Source organism: Crinia signifera, chromosome 19 (assembly GCF_055691185.1).
Source record: "Crinia signifera chromosome 19, ASM5569118v1, whole genome shotgun sequence".
NCBI lineage: Eukaryota > Metazoa > Chordata > Amphibia > Anura > Myobatrachidae > Crinia > Crinia signifera.
In genome coordinates, this window is record NC_139226.1 from 127803270 (window position 1) to 127825488 (window position 22219).

The 22219-nt window shown below is 45.3% G+C and overlaps 1 protein-coding gene across 2 annotated transcripts in view; it reads right to left on the reverse strand.

Annotated features, from left to right (window-relative positions):
- PLCH2 (phospholipase C eta 2) overlaps positions 1 to 22219 on the reverse strand; it is a 595308-nt gene that overhangs the window by 519686 nt on the left and 53403 nt on the right. For both annotated transcript variants that reach the window (XM_083163311.1, XM_083163318.1), the window contains exon 2: positions 10642 to 11142. In XM_083163311.1, coding sequence (XP_083019437.1) covers positions 10642 to 10750 — 109 coding nt within the window. In that variant the 5' untranslated portion in view covers positions 10751 to 11142. The remainder of the gene's footprint in view (positions 1 to 10641; positions 11143 to 22219) is intronic.

Sequence of the window (22219 nt, forward strand, 5' to 3'; positions counted from 1 at the left end):
ATCCCCGCCACTGCTGCACATAGGTGAGGGGAGGAGAGGGGGCCCTCAAATTATTTTGCCCAGGGGCCCATTATAGTCTTAAGACGGCCCTGGTGCTAATAAGTGTGCACCTTCCGGCTACCATAGCCCCAGCTCCCCCAGTCCCTCTCTGGGGATTGATATTACTTCGGCATCATGGCCGCGTGACGGTCTTTGCTGCTACCGGTGCAGAGGAGCCACCCAGTGCCCAGAGAGGGCCGGACATGGGAGAGAAATCACAACAGTCTGAGGGACCCCAGCATCAGCTCAATGATGGTAGGAGACCCCAAATATTTGTTTGGTAAGGTGATAAATGTATCCAGTCCAAAGACACAGACTGTGAGAGCACATTGGAATTTCATACATGGAAATGCTGAGATAGTAAAGGATGGCCTCATGTTTGCAGAAAGTAATGTCCACACTCCCCCCACTCTCCCCCCTGTGTCCCCCATTCTCCCCTCTGTGGCCCCACTCTGTCCCCTACTGTCCCCACTGTGGTCTCACTGTCCTCCCTGTACACTCACTCTCCCCACTGTGGTCTCACTGTCCTCCCTGTGCCCCCACTCTCCCCACTGTGCACCCTACTCTCCCCTCTGTAGCTGGTATGCCCCTATTTCCCATGACCACGCCCCTTATCCCATGTGGCATCGCCCACTTTTTGGTGCGCACCCTCAGCAAGCGCACACAGTACCACTAAGAATTTTTTCCTACTTGCACCACTGTCTATAGGGGGTGATTCATACCTGTTTGCAGCATCGTGATTTAGCAGAGCCCTGCAATCAGATAACCGCAGCCTCGCCAGAATGAAACCTTCCCTGTGCAAGGCTGCGAATGGTCTTCGAAAATCACGCCAAGCGGCGCTTAGCTGCAAATCCATTTGCAACTCATTCACCATCGCATGACTTGCCCAGTATGTGCGTAACCCAGGACCTACTGGGCCGATGCAATAGAAAAGGGCTGATCGAGTCTGGAGCTGACGTCACCCACACCTTCCCTGAAAAGGCTTAGGCACGCCTGCGTTTTCCCTGACACTTCCAGAAAATGTCCGGTTACAACCCTAAATTCCTGTCAATCTACTTGCGAATGGTTTGCAATCGGAAAAGACGCTGGATTTTTTTCACTGTTTGGCCTCTCGCTTTGGACACTGCAAACCGTACGCATGTGATCGATAATCGGCTGCCTTATGAAATCGCAGAACTGCGATCGGATCTGCATAACCCCCTATATAATTTAGCTACATTGACATTAAACTTTTTTTTTTATATGATAATAAGTGACGCAAGTCATAACACCTGATGGCTGTTTTAATGTCATGTATTCATTACCCCTCATTACCTACGTTTGTTGCTTCAACAATCCAGAATTATCCGTCTGTAAGCTTTAGCGAAATCTACTGCAATGCAAGCAGGATAAACATTCCTAAGTTAGTACAGTATCATCTATATACCACAGCCTGGAGAAACGTCCCATTTCAGGAATTGGTTGGCTAATTGCAGTGGGTTACTACAGCACCGTGGGGAGATACTCACTATAAAGCACTTAGGGTCTGATTCTGGTTCACTCACAAAAGCTAATTCTCTCTCTAATGGACAAAACCATGTGCACTGCAGGTGGGGCAGATGTAACATGTGCAGAGAGCGTTAGATTTGGGTGTTACTTTGTTTCTGTGCAGAGTAAATACTGGTTGCTTTATTTTTACACTGCAATATAGATGTCAGTTTGAAGGGATTTGGTATGAAATCCCGATGGTCACAATCCCGACAGGGTCAAAATCCCGAATGGGTCATAATACCGACAAGGACAAAATCCCGGCAAGGTAAAAATCCCGACATTTAATATCCCAACATGGACAAAATCCCGACATTTAAACTCCGACATGGTCAAAATACCAACATATGGAATGTACAGATGAAACAGTCAACATGACTTTCCGTCGACAGGTCGCGAGGTCAACATAGGTTTTTTTACCCGAATGTCGACACTAATGACATGGACACAGTTGGAAGTGAACCGCAGCCCCTCGCATCACTCGCTTCGCTCGCAATGCTTCAGGCACGGTGCCACACTGCGCTCAGTACACTATTTTATTCACCCACCACATCCTAGTGGATGGTAGGGCATGAAATACCACCTGTTGGCACATGTCGGGTCAAAAAACAGTGAAAAAACCCATGTCAACCTTGCGACCTGTCGACGGAAAGTCATGTTGACTGTTTCACCTGTACATACTATATGTCGGTATTTTGACCTTGTCGGGATTTTAAATGTCGGGATTTTGACCTTGTCGGGATTTTGTCCTTGTCGGTATTATGACCCATTCGGGATTTTGACCCTGTTGGGATTTTGACCGTCGGGATTTTGACTGCATCCCGTTTGAAGTACACCCCCCACCCAAATCTAATTCTCTCTGCACGTGTTACATCCGCCCCATCTGCAGTGCACATGGTTTTGTCCATTAGCGAGAGTATTTGTTTTTGCAAGTGAACCAGAATCAGGATTTAAACACCCCGTTATCAAATCCTAAGGCACATTACACTTGTTTGCTGGCAAGTCTCTACAAGGTGCAGCATCCCGTCATTTCCCCTTTTGTTGCCATTTTTCACACTACACCTTTTCCATGAATAGATTACTACCAAAATAACAGTGATGAGTTAGTTCTTGATAACAGGAATGCTGTGTACATAAGCATGATGGTTAGACGCTGTGCTAAACATTGCAGGGATTACCGCAGGGATTCTGTATGGATATGTTAATTACATTATTATTACTAAGTGATATTGACAAGACCAAAAATATATTTTAAAGGAGAATTTTAAACCAATTACATTCTAAATTCTAATCTATCTATCTATGCATGGTATTCACTCTGTGCCACTATTTACGCCATGGAAATAGCGATACTCACCTATTCAATGCTGGTGTTTTCGACAGCATTAAAGGCTTTCAGATTTGGCTTCACAATCGGAATCACTTACTAATGCTAACAACCCCCAGGGCCAGCGCCACCACTAGACAGGTCTAGGCATGTGCCGGCCACTGGAGGGCGGCATTCTGGAGCCGCTCCCTTGGATCCAGGTAAGGTGGTGGCAGACGCATTCCCTCCCCACCCCCGGGACTCAGCGGTGGCAGCGGCTGCATCACCCCCTCCCACCCCCGGGGGCTTGGTGGTGGAGGCCACAGCACCAACCACACTCGGCGGTGCCGGTCACCCCCTCCCGGACGCTTCAATCCCCCCCCATTGCATCACTCAACCCACCCCCCTGGCGCATCACTCACCCCCCATGCGCACACCCCCCACCTGCCTGTGGGCGCTGCACCGGCCCTGCTAACCCACATAAGATGGAGCCGCTCGTCAGGAGGTGCGTACTGTGCATGGACCAAAGAAAAGCCTGTGCATTCGCAGTACAAATACACAAACTCTGCGATGGAGCCGCCGGCCACAACTGCTGCCAGGAACTACAGCAGCGAATACATGCAGAGGGGAAAACGCTGCACAAATCACCAAAGCAGCGACAACAAAAAAAAAAACTAAATTTGAATGAAAAAAAAAAAAATGCGAAAACTAGTACATCCCGCCCTCTGTATGCACAATGGATCTGGCAGATGCAGGTACAACGGCACTGGAGAATGAGGATGGCGGTGCCAGATTCTTGACTGCTGGCATCTCGACTGTTGGCATTCTGTAAATATGCAGATCGGAGTCCAGTACACAGGATTTTGTCCCTCCTGGAATGGGTTATGTTGAGACGTGCGACTTATGTATATTAGATTTAAACTAATAGTTTAAAAATGCTTTTGTACTGTTTATAGCTCCAAGTAATTGAGACTTTTATTTTATAAAGTTTTCTTTTTGTGGAACAAAGACAACGTCAACAACCTTAAAATACATATAGAAAAATATAATTACTCTATAGGTGAGCACACATGGATCATTGTTGCCTACCCTCCTTCATTTTGCAGGAGACTCCCTGAAATCTCCCTCTCTCCCTCATTAGTCTAGCAATCTCCCTCTCTCCCTCATTAGACTAGCAATCTCCCTCATGTCACCTAGCCCACATTACACTGTTACACCATAGTTACCTCCTGTCCTGCATTCTGCAGGAGTCTCCCTGACATAGCAGCAATCTCCCTCTCTCCCTCATTAGTCTAGCAATCTCCCTCATGTCACCTTACACTCTTACATTTTTGGGGAAAAAAGGAATGTGAAACAGATACATTTACATTGAATCATCAGCGCCATTTCCCAGCACTTTACCAAGTATAGTAGCTCTTACTAACTGCTTTGGGGCTCATCTACATTTGGATATAAGTCATTTTAAAAGATTCCTCTCAGATGTAGCAGTACACACCCACGCTTCTAGGTGCTACGTTCACAATCTCTTTTCACAATCTCTCCATATATGGAACTAGACACGCCCTTTGGGTGGAGCATCGTTATTACAAGCAGGGTTAACTGTGCAATTTTGGTTGGCTTACTATACGAATATATGTTTAAAATCGTAAGCCAAAATCATACCGTGTGTACACAGTTTAATTGTACCCAGATATGGTAAGTTGTGTGCTAGATGTGATTTGAACCATAAAATTTTATTTGAACGTTTACATTTGATTTGAACTACATCTGATTTTAACTACACTACAATAGTCAATTACAGGGAGCATGCAATTTAGTTAAAAAAAAGCCTGCCTTCACATACTATTAAATATAGTATATAGTATTAATCAGGGGTTTACCTTTGACCTGCCAGTCAACCACAGTAATGGCAGTCCCATTGTGAGGTTTTCCCTCCCTTTGGGACTGCCAGTCCAGGCTGCAATAGGCAGAGAGCAGCTTCCTGTAGGAAGCTGCTCTCTGCCTCGCCGTGCAGCCCTAGCCAGCATCTATGTGCTGCAGCCAATGCAGATCATTAAAGCCAGTGGTATGTGCTTCTGCAGAACCTTTGCTGATACTGCGCATGCACCAGACCCAGCACCTGTCACTGCCTTCTACAGGCATTCGGTCATTGGACAGCAACAACAGCAGCAGCATAGAGCGGGATCCAGTGGCAGGGAGAAGGACCCAGTGGTGGGGAGTGGGACCTCTCCTACACAAAGGTAGGAACCACTGCTGGTATTATTTGGTTTTATATTGGAAACTACTGAGGAAGAGAGGGATCTCGTGTCACTATTTCAGGGGACTTAAAGGCAGGTAGGCAATGTAACAAAGCAATGAAGGCAAGTCAGATGCTTGGTTGCATAGGGAGAGGTATCAGCAGTACAAAGAAAGTAATAATGCCACTGTACAGGTCAGTGGTACGACCTCATCTAGAGTACTGTGTTCAGTTCTGAAGGCCATATCTTCTAAATAAATTAGACGGTACAAAGAAGGTTACATAGAACATGGTAAATAGTCCATGGCCTACATCATAAAAACTTACCAAGAAAGACAAGAAAATCTCAATATGTTTAGTTTGGAGCAGAGAAGGGAAAGGGGGACATGATAAAAACTTTTAAATATATCAATGGTTATAACAAGGTCCAGAAGGGAGAAATTCTTCAAATTAAGAAATGTATTAGAACCCAAGGACATGCACTGAAACTAGAGGGTGGGAGGGAGATTCAGGGGTAATCTGAGGAATAATAACTTCACAGAAAGGGTAGTGGACAAGTAGAATAGCCTTCCATCAGAGGTGGTTTAGGCTAATACATTAGAGCAATGTAAACATGCTTGGGATAGGCATATTGATATCCTTACAAATAAATAAGGATCAAATAGGGTTTGAGGTACCAATATGGTTAAAAAAGGGGCACACTAGATGGGCCAAGTGGTTCTTATCTCGTAATGAACAATGCATTATACACTGTAAACCTTGCAATTAAATATATACAAAGAACACTTGGCTCCCAATCCTGGTAATACCCTTAAACCTCTCCCTTTCAATTTTCCTAGTCCTAAATCAAGTACAACCTACCAACATAAAAGGAAACTGGATCTAATAAGACCAAAAATACTGTTATTAAAGACTGTCAATTTGGCATAAAAACTAAAAAATTAGGGCTACATGGAAAAGGGAGTGAGAATCAGAAACTGATTTTGGGAGAGTTTTCCCATTTAAAAAAAAAAAAAAACCAGGATGAATTTGCCATGTAAATGATTGCCGCTTTAAAAATAATGGGCAAACACTCTCAAAATCTCTCACTTTCTGATCCTCACACCCCATTACATGTGGCCCTTAATGTCAGAATTCAGATGACAAAACTTGATACTGACGAATACAGAATAAGGACTGTCCTGTTAACATCTCATTATCTTGCTGCCACATTTTCATATCACTTTCCTTTGCTATATTCTCAAATATGCAAAAAACAAATGATGTACTGACAACATACCGTAGATTAGCAGCAAACAAAGAAGAAGTAAAGTAAAGGTTCTTTTAATCTTCTTAAAATGAAATAATTGTGTTCTACAAACTCTAAAGAGCTTTAACATTTACTGACTCTAGTTTTTACATTTCCCTCAATGGAATGAAAGTCGCAGATAATTAAATGATTGGGAATTGCTTTAATGTAGTGTCAGGATCTTATTGACCAGTTACTGACAGGCAGCAACGCAGACACTGAGAGGAACTACTTACATGGGAATTTTATTGAAGATGTTTATTGCCCGTAGCAACCAATCAGATTTATTATCCTCTAAAACGTGCTAACTAAATAAGAAGTAGAATCTGATTGGTTGCTACGGGCAACATCTCATCTTCAATAGAACACCCCTCTTAGTAAATTTACCCTTGAGTGAAGGTGCGGGGAAGCATCTCACCCGCAGAAATATCCCTCACTCACCAACGCCACACCTCACCCCCAGAAATATCCTTCGCTCACCAATGCCACACCTAACCCCCACAATTATCCCTTGCTCACCAACGCCACACCTAACCCCAAGAAATATGCCTAGCTCACCAATGCCACACCTTACTCACAGAAATATCCCTCGCTCATCAAGGCCACACCTCACCCCCAGAAATATCCTTCGCTCACCAATGCCACACCTAACCCCCACAATTATCCCTTGCTCACCAACGCCACACCTAACCCCAAGAAATATGCCTAGCTCACCAATGCCACACCTTACTCACAGAAATATCCCTCGCTCATCAAGGCCACACCTAACCCCCAGAAATATCCCTCGCTCACCACCGCCACACCTAACCCCCAGAAATATCCCTTGCTCATTAACGCCACACCTAACCCCCAGATATATCCCTCGCTCATCAACGCCACACTTAACCCCCAGAAATATCCCTCGCTCATCAACGCCACACCTAACCCCCCACAAATATCCCTTGCTCACCAACGCCACGCCTAACCCCCAAGAAATATGCCTAGCTCACCAACGCCACACCTTACTCACAGAAATATTCCTCGCTCATTAACGCCACACCAAACCTCCATAAATATCCCTTGCTCATTAACGCCACACCTAACCCCCAGATATATCCCTCGCTCACCAATTTAACCCACATATTTACTAAACGAAGGTTCACACAGAGGTACAAAATACTACACAGCAGAGATCACAGATGTAGGGATGGCCGTCATTGCTATTGCTATTGATGGTTGCCATCTATGGCCATATTACAACTGCCCATCGATATTGCTAAACTATGCAATGGATGGCCATAATTTTACCTATCGATGGTCATCCATTTTGTTTGACGGATTAGCTTGTAGGCCTATCAAAACACGTGGGCGGGGATTTGCGGGTGTTGGGGGCAGAACTATGCTCCCTGTCCCGACACTGTGAATAAAAAGCAAAACATCAGTTTTGCTGTGCCATCAATGGAGGGAGACCATCTGGTTCTCCCCCGTTGATGGCAAAAATATTCGACATCGGCCATAAACCATCAATGGTTTTGAAACATCGATCATCGATGGCCATCCCTACACAGAAGTAAGAAACCGGTGTGGATAGACCAGTAAAGGGAAAAAGTTTATTTCAAACCCAGGTTCTCAGCATGAAAAAAGGAACTGAAGTATATATGGAACAGGAAGGTGTAAACTTTATAGCAGGTTTTACGGCACAAATCACTACACAATTAATAGACGGTTTGACAAGAGCAGCTGTTATTGTTAAAACGATTTTCATTTCATTTCAAATATTTATACAAGTGCTATAATTATCTGGAAACACAAAGCAATAAGCCAAGTCTCAAATAATTCTCATGGTCATCCATCACAGCAAATCAGTTTTATGTAATTACCTTCAAATAATGCACACGCTCTCCAGGGCGTAATATATTTCTGCATATATCAGTGTTTATTTGCTATTCTTTTACTCTTACAACAAAGATTATTATTTACCCACTATCCTGTTTTTCTGCGTTCTGCGGCAATTCTCCATGTCGCATAAGAAATACAGTATGTTCCTGGCCTGAAAGCATTGGGGACTTGTTTCCCTGCAAAATTATTGATAGAGGGTAGGCAACCCTCCCGGAATGGCCGGGAGTCTTCCGAAAATCGGGTCCCCCTACCGCCCCCCCGGAAAGGTGGGCAACCCTATCGGTTTTAGGGGGACCCCCACTGTGCCCCCGATCGCAGCATTTAAATGCCGCAATTCGCGGGTCTTAGAGGGGGGGCGGAGCTAAAATGTCACGGTCCCCGGTCAATGCAGACACCAACATGACAGATATTTGCTCCTGCATAGGAAACATGCAATTCTACCTGTATGAAGTTACTACCCTACATAGCTCTGCCTAATAGTAATGGTTTTCAACTAACAATACTCTCAGTGGTACTTGTTTCCTAGCACGGCCACAAATCTTGGCCATCGGGGGTAATTTGAGTGGCCTGCGACGCGACCGACGCGATGCCCCCGATTTTTCCATTGAAATGCATTGAAAACAGTGAAAAATCAGGTCGGTCGCGTCGTGTGCACCTAAAAATGCTTAAATAGTCCAGACGTGATGCCCCCGATTTCCCCATAGGGAACAATGTTAAATGCCTCAATTTACCCGCGATGACCACGATTTCCCAAAGGAAACAATGTTAAATGGATCAATTTACCCAAATCAGCATAGGGAAGAATGGTAAATGGGCCAGAAACCCCCAAAAAACCCACAGAGCAGTGGAATGTCCCCCCAAAAGTAGTTGACGCCACCCCGCCATCAACGTGAACCCGAAGCGTGGCGAGCGCAGCGAGCCCGCGAGGGGCGGCGGTACGCGTCCTCCGACCTTTTCATGCCCTACTATCCACGTCGGCGTGGAGTTGAGAATAGAATAGTGTGGCGAGCGCAGCGAGCCACCGAGCCCGAAGCGTGGCGAGCGCAGCGAGCCCCGCGAGGGGACGCGGATACCTTCACAGGTAAACGCGTCCCTTCGCGGGCTTCCCAGGTGTCCGCGTCGCCATGGACACCTGGGAAGCCCGCGAGGGGACACGTATAACTGTGAAGGCATCGCGTCTGGCCCATCGCACCCGATTTTTTAGCGGCCGCGATGCCCGCGATGGCCCCGATTTTACCCCTGATGACCGCGATTATGATCGTTGTGGCCATCCTAGGAAACAAGTACCCTCTCAGTAAAGTGTCTGCCTCCAGTGAGATAGGTCCTCGGTTCTAATCCTGGGAATTTGTGTGTGGGGAGGCACCAATATTTATCTTGCCTCCGGGCAACTGGGACAAACTTACGCCACTGCATTCAATGGAAAGCGACCATGGAATGATATTTCTCCAGGGCAGCTGCATGCAAGGGGATGTGTTTGCGTACGTCGACGCTTACCGCTTCAAGTATACACTGCCTAGCAAACAGGACTGAATCAGCCCATATATTTAAGATGGTAAGAACCAATATCAGTATTCAGTGTGCTTTGAAGATACCCAATGTCAGGCATATCCAAACTATGGCCCTCCATGGTCCCATCATGCCTTGCCACAGTTTGCTAATAGGGGATGCTAAAACTATGGCAAGGCATGCTGGGATGTGTAGTTTCGCAACAGCTGGAGGGCCGCAGTTTGGACATGCCTGCTCGAAGTTATAGCAAGGCATGTTTCAAAAAATTTCCCTTTCAGAATATGGTCAGCCATACAAGCTAATCATTTGTGTGCATGAAATGAAAGCACCTTCTTTGTCTCTGGGCTACGTGGCCTAGATTTTCAATTACGGATTCATCCATACTCATTCGACTGCTGAAGTCATCCAGAATTAAAATATCTTTCAATGAACAAGGTAAAAATACTACCCGATGCTCACCGAAGCCTGAAATGCCCTATTGAACACAATTCAACTCCATTTAACTTCCCATATATAAAATGACAAATAAATTCCAAGTTCCAACAATAAAAATAACCCATAAATATTATTAGATTCACTTGTAAATGTTTTCCTTTATAGCTACAAGGCATGTAAAAATACAATTACGATTCCTGGTACAATACACCTTGATATAAAACAACTTATTGTAGGTAAGTACTAGACATGAAGCCTTACCGATAGCATACAAAGCACATCATCACACGTTACTTCCCGGACGTGAGGACAACGTGACAAATTGCCTACTGACAGAAATCCATCTCTAGTCAGTTCCACAAACTACAGCGTCACAATGCTGAAATCCAGCACTTTAAATATAGAGAATAAGGTTTGGTCACTTACCGACATCAACACTGTTCTCAAACAGAAAAACAAAACTTGGGTCATCTCCATTGACTGAAGACAGACGGGACTTCTTTTTGTAGTTCACTTTCGGGGTTGGTATCGCCATGGCGGGTTGTTATAAAATGTTCCCAATGATCTATAGTTAAATCTTCAAGAAAAGTGCCAGATTTAATCCTAGTAAGGAACAACGCCAGCTTGCAGGTTGCAAAGAATAAAGTGTGACAGTGTCAGTTTCAGGAAACACCAGACCTCGTCTTCGATTCCACAAGAGGTTCAGAATTCTGGTGTCTGGAATGTTTTAGTTTTCTCAGACTCAGTCGTCATAAAGCAGCGGTCATCCCGCCTACACATAATGTAGTACAAATGATCAGGTGTGAGCCTGCTGTAAGGCGTGTCCAGATAATGCCCAGTAGACACAACGGTTCAGTGTCTCCAGATGATTATGGCCATGCTAATTACTGTTGCTTCCACTCAAGATGTTAGATCTAAATCTCCATCCTGTCAACAGAAAAGACTTGGGTTTAGAGAGTCATCATGATCTTACAGATAACGACTAAGTAGTAACATACAAGTGTAATACAAAACCTGATCTAATGAGGCCTACACCAGGAGCAATTTCAGGGCATTTTTTAATCGGATGAGATTGCTTAGAAAATTCCCCTTCATCACTCCTTGTCTAAGGGCCATAGCAATAGCGTGCGCAGCCCGCGCTACACTATCACCCGTCGCTTAATATCCAGCATGCTAGATATTAATATCTCAAGGTACAATTATTGTATACAATATCACATCTCATCTCATAGGTTTTGCAATGCGATGAGATGAGATCTAGCACAGTATGTGCAGCACATACTTTTTGAGCTGTACGATGGGATGTGTGACGGGAGCGCGCATCTCATCGCACCCAGCAATTGTACCGTTTATGGGCACCTTTAGGGTGAGATGTACTAAGCCTTGAAAAGTGATAAACAACCAGCCAATCAGCTCCTACCTGTCGTTTTTCAAACTCAGCCTGTGACATGGCAGGTAGGAGCTGATTGGCTGGTGGTTTATCACTATCCATTTTATCACTTTTCAAGCTTAGCACATCTGGCCCATAATCGCCGGTGAGGGCCAGTGTTCTCAACGGGAAACGCGGGCCCTGACAGATTGCTCAGCACTCATCTCCCAGTGTGTAAGTCCCATAACCCTGCTCCCAACCATTAGTACCAATTGTTTAAGTTAATGTTTCCTGCATGACATGCAATATACAGTACAGCCACTGGTCCCAACAAGTTGGTTGCACAGTATTTTAAAATAATAATAAAAAAGTCAACACATTTATGAATATTCTTACTCATGCAAAGTAAGGACCCTGACTTTCACTGATTCTAATATTTTTTTGCATTGAATATTTACAGTAAAGCTGGCCATACATCTACAGATCAATTGTCAGATTAGGCTGGTTGGAACAAAAACCTGGTAATTGATGAGAGTAAATGACAGTTGACCACTTGCTTTGAAATGCTGGAAAACTGCCAAAAACTGTCACTCATCCATTACCAGGTTTTTGTTCCAACCAGCCCAATCTGACAATCCATCTGTAGATGTGTGGCCACCTTAAGTCAAAACTTTTGTAGATATAAATAAATGTGAATATGCACACAGGTATTTTAAACTGTAATACAGTATTTGTGTAGTGAAATTGTAGTGGTAATTAAGTACATTTTGCTGTGAGGTAGTAATGCTAACCATTACACCATCCATACCCCTGATAAAGGGGGGATTTATGAGTATTTAGTAATATATTGATCCCCCGGGGCTATTGCATTAGTCCCTGATGTGAGCTTGCAGGCTGCACTTTATGTCAATTAAACAGGTTCATTTAATGGGTGTGAAAAAGTCTGTAATTGAATAGCTCCAGGCATTAAAGCTCAAGGCTACAAACCTTTTTCAATTCAAACCCCCCCCTAGGGTACACCTGAAATGACTACATTAAAGTCAGTGGTGTGTGCCACACGGGTCGATGCACACGACCCCCTGAGTCCCAGGGGAAGCCACACCACACACACTGCACCCATATTTGTAATACACTCTGGAATCCAGCGGTGGCTATTTTTCCGGTGATCTGCGCAGGCACAGTGTAGTCTGAGCGCTCTAGTGCTCAGACTCCACAATCACCAGAAACATGGCTGCCACACCATTTTTCCTAGAGGTTTGTGCACGCACAGTAGGGTCTGTGTGCTCTAGTGCTCAGACTCTACTGCTACCAGCAGAGAGGAGGCTGCACACAGGCCTCCTCCTCACTTAAGACGCCCCTGATTGAATGAAATCATATTATGTAACATTTCTATATTCCGACAGCAATCTTATGCAAACAACCTTCTACAGGGTATATAGTTGAGTTGCCGATGGACGGAAAACCGATTTACAGAATCCCCACAACCAAATGCCAATGGATAATATACACACCGACAAGCAAAATACTGTACCTACAATATCAAAATACCAACAGGGAGAAAACACAGACACAACTACAATGCCAACAGCCACAATAATGTCACAAACAATACCGAATAGTTTTTCGTGAATTTTTTTTATCTCAAAAACCGACTTGCTTAAGAATGACAATTGCAGCGAGCCATGCGACGTGCTACAATAATACAGTGTTCATGTCAACTTTATAACTGTGTCAGCATTATGAACATGTAGGTATATTAACTGTAGACATTTCAACAATTGGTAATATGTATGTGTCGGGATATTGACCATAGGTGTTTACACCATGCCGGTATAACAACGTCGGTCAAGTAATTGTCAGTAATTCCGTTGTAAGTAAAGGTACTTATGTAATATCTGGACTCCCGTTTTTCTTATGAGTCCGCGTCCCCTCGCGGGGCTCGCTGCGCTCACCACGCTTCGGGCACGGTGGCTCGCTGCGCTCGCCACACTATATAAAATCAACTCCATGCGTAGTTGGATAGTAGGGGTATGAAAAAATGGGGTGCATTTAACATGGGAGTCCAGATAATACATAAGTACCTAAGTAAATCATATTAAATCCATCTATACAATGCATCAGTATAAATTCTAGCTTATCCACTCCAGAAAAAGATAATGATTAAGGGCGAGATGTATTAAGCTGAAAATGCGGTAAAACCCCTGTTTTACCGCATTTTCATATGTACTAAAACCCGGCTGCACCGATACCGCCAGCAGGGTATCGCCACCTTTGGGTGGCGATACCCTATAGAAGCCTATGGGCTTCTATCGCCGCCTGCCGCGGTACATATGCGCTGCCATCGCGGCGGGGGCATGGCAAGGGGCGGCGATATCTGTTGATACATCCCACCCTAAGCCCATAAGCATCCTGGATCCTAGAGAAAAGAGAGTTCTATTTAGTTTAAAAAAAGAAAAAGTTTAAACTGTGAAAATGTTTACCCCGTTTTCCACTTTAAATTGTTCTCCGTGTTTACAGATAGAGCCATCCCCATCTAGCCCTTTCATAGGATTAAGTGAGCCAGAGCTGTCAGACTTAATCCTCTGCTAATCCCCTACTCTATTGTTCTATGTATTGTATTGCAGCTGAGAACAATAGATGATAATAAACGTTGGCTCACCATGGCTCTCCAGAGAAGGCTTGTTGAAGAAGGCTTCATCTGTAAATGAAAAGTTCTACTGAGCCGACAAAGTGTGAAAGGTCTCTGCCGACGATGAGTTCTGTTTGCTATGTGTCCCAAGTATGAAAGACAGCACAGAACAAATCTGAGGGATATGTGAAAGCACTTCAGAGAAACGCCTCCTTACTGTTTTCAGGGCGTGCAGCCATAATGTCACCAAGAGATGGCACTATGGCCCTTATTCTAGTTGAATCGGTCGGATGCGTATTTTCGGACAGGAACCGAGTGTTCTTAGCCCCGCCTTCCGTACGGATCGCTCACACCGTCCGAAGGCGGTAAGACGCCGACCGAACGGACCGCGAGTGGATGTGAACACCTCCTCCATATGTGGGAACCTCCCCCATCATTCGATGTTCGCCGACCATCGAATGCTGGACTGAATGGTCAGGCAGCACCGAGTGCTCCAGACCACTCGGGCATTTCTCTGTGCAAAAGCAGGGATATGGGCGGGCAGCTGACATCCGGCTATGTCATATGTCCGCCCCCCACACGTGCGTCACGGCTGGATTTCCATACATACGCCCAGCGTTTTCATGGGAATGCCCATGAAACGCAGGGCATACGCTTATGGTAATGAGCCCAAACAGGCCTTCACGCCCCTCTCCACCCCCTGTTCGGATAGTTCCAACAGATCGTTTTCTGTACAGAATTCATGCTGTATTTGGTCGTGCGCAGCGTTCGCACATGCGCAGATACGCCTCTGCACACGCGCAAACACCAACCATCGGCCATCCGTGCCAATGTTTGGCAGATTTCTCTGCACTTCTTAATAGACCTTATTTGCCAACTTTGTTGCTGCTCTCTACAGATGGGAACAGCCAGGTCAGTACAACGGGAGGCTGTAAAAAATTACCCTGCCCCCTGATATGCAATGACCACTTTACCAGCATTGCAAAGTAGGGGGTGGGGCTACAATGATGTGTTATAGCACTGGAGGCGGTTGCTGTAGCCTTGCCTATGTTTCCAGGGAGCCGAGAGAGCCACCTGTTTTCAGGAGCCTCCCTGGTCTATCCCGGGAGAGTAGGCAAGTATGAAATAGACCCCATAGTTCCATACAGTTAACACATAAAGCATTTACAATATGGGAAGTTCCATACCCTCCAACATGACCCATTCCATTAGGTACAAAATGCTCTGTTCCTGGACTTCCCTGCCAGTGGCAGTTACAGAGGTGGGACTCCAGCACAGTCCAATATTCAAAGAGGGGGGGTCACATCAACTGCCAGTGAGTCCAGGACAGTGATGTTTGGGGTGGCAGTAGGTGTGGCTCCCCTATTTGAATATTGGACTGTGCTGGAGCCCCACCTCTGCAACTGCCACTGGCAGGGAAGTCCAGAAACAGAGCATTTTGTACCTAATGGAATGGGTCATGTTGGAGGGTATGAAGTTCTCAAATATTCCAGTAGTGACACTTCATAGATACCAAATGTCTGTCTGTGTTTTCTGACTGCTGTCTATGAGGGCATCAATGTTTTGCATGTGCCTGATGCTTCCGATGGATGAGACAGACTTCATTCTACCTTGGATTACGGGCATAAATGAGGCATGAGTAAGAGCAACAAAACAGATTCTTGTATACATAAGCTAGGACATAATAGCACCTAACAAAATGTGATGGTCTGCTTCCAGCTAGGAAATCAGGCATATAGACATCAAGGAAAAAATATCATACGTATATTGGTCTGTGAAGGAACACATGACAACATTCAATGGGAAATTCTGTTTCCATGTCTCCCTGGAGCAGCAATGAAACAAGCTAGAGACGACATTGTTCCCATTGTAAAGAGCCTGGCAAGCATCTCATTCAGAGCTCAGACAAGGAAGCAGAATTCCCTACTGAATGCATGTGTCACTATTTTTCAATATCCTTTATCTTATCACAACCTATAACTATGATTTACCTAATAAATCTAATTGAGCAACAGAGCTGCCTCAGCCACCCTGGTTAGCAGCAGAAAGGCTTCATTCACATCATTCACTAGAATAACTTCAGCATCATGGCATCACACAGCAAGTGCCATGGAGCACTGGATGGAGCATGAAGACTCTTCTAGGGAAGTGCATTAAAGATCTCCCATTGATGGTCTCCATTGAGGATGCCATCCATGGTTTACATCGATGAGAGTACACCACTGATAGTGTGAAAGCAGCTGTGGGTGGGAATTGTGGCATGAGTCAATCAGAGAAAGAGGTGGAGTTTCACAGGTTTCGCTGATGGTGGATCCAATCACTTTGACCCAAAGGAGAACGAAAAGCCATTGATGTTGGAGATATGGTTATTTGTCATGGATGGTTCTTCTTTCTCCCCTAACAAAATCTTTAATGGTCATCATTAGAGTGCTTCTCCATGTGAGAACATGTTAGTACAACCATGCCACCCTTTAAACCTCTTGTTTTGATACCAACACCACACCCCTAGTAACTACCAGAACTAGCTCACCAGTTGCATGCTAAGAAGAACTAAAAACTAAGGCTTGGACTTCGAGTTCTACTTAACAGTGCTTTAGATACTGAGGACCACCCTCTCCTTCTGTAAATCCTTCACTCCCTTGGTCTACTTGATTCTGCTCTCTCCAGGCTGTCCTCCTACATCTTCTACTACTCTTCGCTATACCTCCCCCTCTTCCTCTACTGCTGCAACCCATACTGCAGACAAAGGTCTCACCAGGCATTCCAGGTGTTCGGGAAAGGGGGCCCTGTCTTTTTTGTCAGTCCTGGTCCCCACAATTTCTGATGGCCACCCTGGCTGTAGGTGTTCCCTCAAGGTTCTGTTCTTGGTTCTGTCTTTCTATACATACTCTTTAGGTGAGCTCATCAGTTATTTTGACTTGTAATATCATATCTATGCTGATGATGTTTAAATCTATCTTTGCTCCCCTGACCTTTCCTTAATTCTCTTCACTCAATTCTCCAATTGTCTCCCTGCTATCTCTTCTTGGATGTCCCACTGGTTTCTTACACTCAACCTGTCTAATGCTGTGTACACACGGTGCATTTGCCCTGTCGATTTTGACTATATAGTCAAAATTGCATAGCATATAGTGAATATCTCACCGTGCTATGCAGCACCAGATACCGATTCGATCCCGATGTGCGGCCCCGCAGCATCGGAATTTAATGTAGAAATAGACTTGCAGCACATTCTATTTCTACTATCTCTTAACGAGGACCATGCTGCTCAAAGCAGCATAGCCGACCGCATCCCCCTCCCCCCTTGGCGCCATCCTTTCATCCCTGCCAGCAGATGATGCCACCCCACTGGGTCATGGCGGCCGCCGATGTTGAATGGAGTTTGGCAGCTGCTGGATTAGCACTGTGTGTACACACCTTTAGACAGAACTGATTATCATCCCACATCTCAACCTCACTTTCCACAATTTCCTTATCTATTGATGGCACAATTATCTCCTCCAGCCCCACGTGTGCTGCCCGGCTCATCTTCCTCTCCAAATGTACTAAGTCTATCTTCCATCTCTTACAAGCACTACACTGGCTCCCCTTGTGTTTGAGAATCCATTCAACCTTCTCACACTCACTTACAAAGCTTTCACCCACCCCTCTCCCATTTACATCTCTGGCCTTATGTACCTTTACACTCCCGTCTGTACTCTTTGCTCCACTGTTCATGCTGCCTCTTTTGCCTACTGACCAACTCCTCCCACTCTTGCCTTCAAGATTTTGAACATGCTGTTGCCTTTCTCTGGAATTCTCTACATCTCCCCATCAGACTCTTCACCTCTACAAAACTTCAAATGGGGCTCTCAAGACCCACTTCTTCACCAAACCATCTATCATTCTAACCCTATGTTACACACTATCTACCACATATATGCCACCCCTATCTGTCTGTCCCTCCCCATTAGAATCGAAGCTCTCACAAGCACGGCCCTCTTGCCTCAATTGCTCTTGCTACTCTTATATAAACTATATTTCACTCCATACTCCCTTCAATGACATCAAATCCCTTGGTTTTCTGCCAACCTGATACTTATTTCAGTTTTTTTTACTGCTACAGCTACGTATATGTACCCCGTACTTGTCCTATATAGTCTTGAACTGGTTGCACCTTGGAGACATATTATTATTTATTTTTATTTTTTACTCATATCAGTGTTTATCTACAATATGGGTACTGGATGAATCCCGACGGTCAGTATCCCGACGTCGGAATCCCACATGGCGGTGCTCCGACCGGGGGGATCTCGACTCACAGGGGCTATTATCCTTTGTGGGGGTCCCCAACCCCCATAGAGGGAAATAGAACCTGTGGCAAGTGAAGTGAGCCATCACGTCCACAGTGAGCCTGCAAGGGGCTTCTTTGCGCTCGCCCCCTGTCGGAGCACCGGGAGGGGGAGAGAGATTGCTGCTATGTCAGGGGAGGTAACTATGATGTAACAGTGTAATGTGGGCTAGGTGACATGGGGGAGATTGGTAGACTAATGAGGAAGAGAGGGAGATTGCTGATGAAGGGGTCACCGAACCCCGAAACGTAGATCACCTTGGATTAAAAGCATCCATCTTTTTCACCATTTGCCAAGTCTCCGAGTGCCACTTCTACTTGATGTGTGTATATATATTTATATATATGTATTGGGTCTTTTTTGTTCCTGCGCACTGTTCCCAGTGGTCGGGGTTAGCTGCTTCACTTATTGGGTGACTAGGCCAATCGAGGGTAAGCAGTAGAAGGAGGGTTCAGTGAAGCGCTCCGCCCCTTCGGTGTTTGGTGCGATGACACAATTATAAGCCGGTTTGTGTCGCTTAAATTGCCTTTAATGATACAATAGTTGCACAAATGGTTAACAATGTTTCATATAAAAAAACAAACAATATGTGCGGTTGGCATATATATACACAATAATGAGATGGGGGAGGTTGGGGGTTTGTAAACAAAAACAGCGGTGGTGGGATAGTGGGGTAGGGGTAGCGGGGAATGTTCCGATTCCGGGGGTCTCTGAAACGGGACAGAGTCCGGGGTCGGGGCAAGGGTGATGTGGGGGGGGGGGGGGTTGGAAGGTTTAGGTCTGGTTGGCGGTGGGCACAGGTGCAGCGTCCCGCTTGTCTGTGCGTTGTTCCTTGGAGCTTTCCACAGGTCTTGCTCGGGGGCCCAAAATGGTAGTAATGGGTGGCGTGCCGAGGGTAGTTGTTTGCCGGCGGTCGTTCTGGTGCTGTACGGGGGGTGCTGCTATTTATATATATATATATATATATATATATATATATATATATATATATATATGCAGGGGTCACAGGTGGGCAGTCCCGGTGCCAGGCACATAGGTTGATAATAAAAAGCACTTACCCCCCACGACGTGAGGAATGGAGCCGGCACACGGAGCTGAAGAATGGGTGATTTAAGTCAGCATCATGTAGACAGTAACAGCTGTATTACCCGACAGCCATTTCAACTGCTCACAGGCAGTTTTCATCAGGGGTGATGAAAACTGCCTGTGAGCAGTTGAAACGGCTGTCGGGTAATTGTCTACATGATGCTGACTTATTAAATCACCTATTCTTCAACTCCCTGTGCCGGCTCCATTCCTCACCTCATGGGGGGTAAGTGCTTTTTATATATATATATCATGTAGTGGTATCTATTTAACCCTTTGAGTGTCAAGTGAATTTGTCAAAATCAGTGTGAAAATTGGCAAGCAAACATTTTTAGTCATAATAATGACCTGTAATGACCTGTAACATTTACCTCACAGTATATAGGAAAAAAAAAAAATTTTTTTTTACACAACATTTTTTTAATTTGAATTGATATAACAAATCTGAGCAACGCCGGCATTTTTAGCAGATATTTTTGAAAAACTCACAGAGATGTTGGCACTCAAAGGGTTAATCTGGAAAATGAAGATATATTTTAGGTTCTATTATATAAAATGCAGCCATCCTGCTTGCACTGAAATGATCTTCCCAGTGCAGGAACAAATGTTCTGCCTTCCCGCTTCCACTGAGTTTCATTTCATTCTGTAAGTACTGTATGCAGCATTGTGACTAAAAACAGCACATGCCTTTGAGGACATAACATGCAATTACATTTTATTGAAAGTTCTTGGGAGCAGTCCTCCCGCTGTCTTTACAGTGACTGGTTGAGTCAAACACAGCAGTGAAAATCTTGTTAAATTAGAAGGCCTTTAATTTCTTCATTGCTAATTATAGGTTATGCTGCACACAAAGTCTTGTCAGCATATTTCATAAGAGATACAAGCTGGAGCTGTGCAAAACGAACTTAACAAAAACATAGCACTGAATGCGACCCATCATGAATATTTTCTATTGACTATACAGCATACCCATCAACTCTACCGATTTAGCCGGTACAGTACCGTTTATTAGCGGTCTGTACGACTAAAAACGCCTGTACCGGTTGTACCGGTTTCTGAGGGATATTGGGAGTTGTAGTTCAGGACAACACCGACTCCCGGGGAGCCCAGGGAGCGTGGGGGAGCGGCCGGCCTGGACTACATCTCCCAGGGTACAGGGCGGGGGGATGAGGCGGGCCTGCCTCCCCACTGCTCGGCGATAGCCTGCGGTTGGGGGACGTCACAGTATAGCTGTGGGCAGACTACTGGTGCCAGCAGGCTGTGCGCAGCCAATTTGCAGTGACTGGCACAAGCCACCACCAGGATCAAGAATGGGCGGCATGACGTCACCAGCAGGGGGCCTGAAGTGCCGCAGCACGGAGTACCAACAGCGGCCGAAGTTTCCTTTCCAGCCAGACCCAGCACTGCCGACAGGACTGTCACTACACTTCTAGAAAATCAGGAATCCTCAGGTAGGGACAAACTTTTAAACAAACTTGATAGTTAAAGGGTCATGACCACACCTCTTTTACCCGTGACCACACCCCTATCTACGGCCACACCCCCTGTACCGATTTTGGGGTCCGAGATGTTGGAGGGTATGATACAGTACTACCTTTCTTGTACATATGCAACAACATAAAATTGGTTACGTGCTAACACGCATTTTTACAATTTTCTGGAATGGATTAAAAATGTTCCAGAATTTGGCCCTTATTCTGGTTCACTCGCAAAGGCAAATTCCTTCTCAAATGGTCAAAACCATGTGCACTGCAGGTGGGGCAGAGGTAACATGTGCAGAGAGAGTTAGATTTGGGTGAGTTATTTTGTTTCTGTGCAGGGTAAATACTGACTGCTTTATTTTTACACTGCAATATAGATCTCACTTTGAAGTAAAATCCCACCCAAATCTAATTCTCTCTGCACAAGTTACATCTGCCCCCCCCCCCCCTGCAGTGCACATAGTTTTATCCATTTGAGAAGAAATTTGCCTTTGTGAGTGAACCAGAATAAGGGCCTTTATTTACATTAGTAAACCCTTGAAAAAAAGATCTCAAACTGTTTTACTAGGGATGGAAAAATAGCAATCCCATTCCCATATAAACAAGATAATATATCAATAGGTTGTCTCATTGGGTAGTGCAAAAAGGTCCCTAAAAAAATAACCCAGGTCCAGTGACCTAGGAATCTGCCCTGGCAGCAAGCAGGTAACAGGGCAGTGTGATCGGGTAACTCGGGTCATAAGCTTACAGTATAGAGAGAGCTGGATCTCTAGGAGTTGCAGAAGATGTCGGCTCGGGTGCCGGAGGACTCACTGGCAGTCGGGATTTTGACAGTCATTACCCCGCCGTTGGAATCCCGACTGCTAAAAGCTTGACACACGTGCAGCAGGTATTCTCCCTCGTGGGGGTCAATGAAACCCATAGAGAGAGAATAAATTAAGTGCCGAACACAGCGAACCACTGTGCCCACAGCGTGGCAAGCGCAGCAAGCCCGGAAGGGGCTTCGTTGTGCTCCCCCCGCTGTCTGAGCAGTTGGGATTTTGACGTCGGACTAATGACTGTCGGAATCCCTACTGTCAGTGTGTTATACCACACCCGTCGTCTCCAA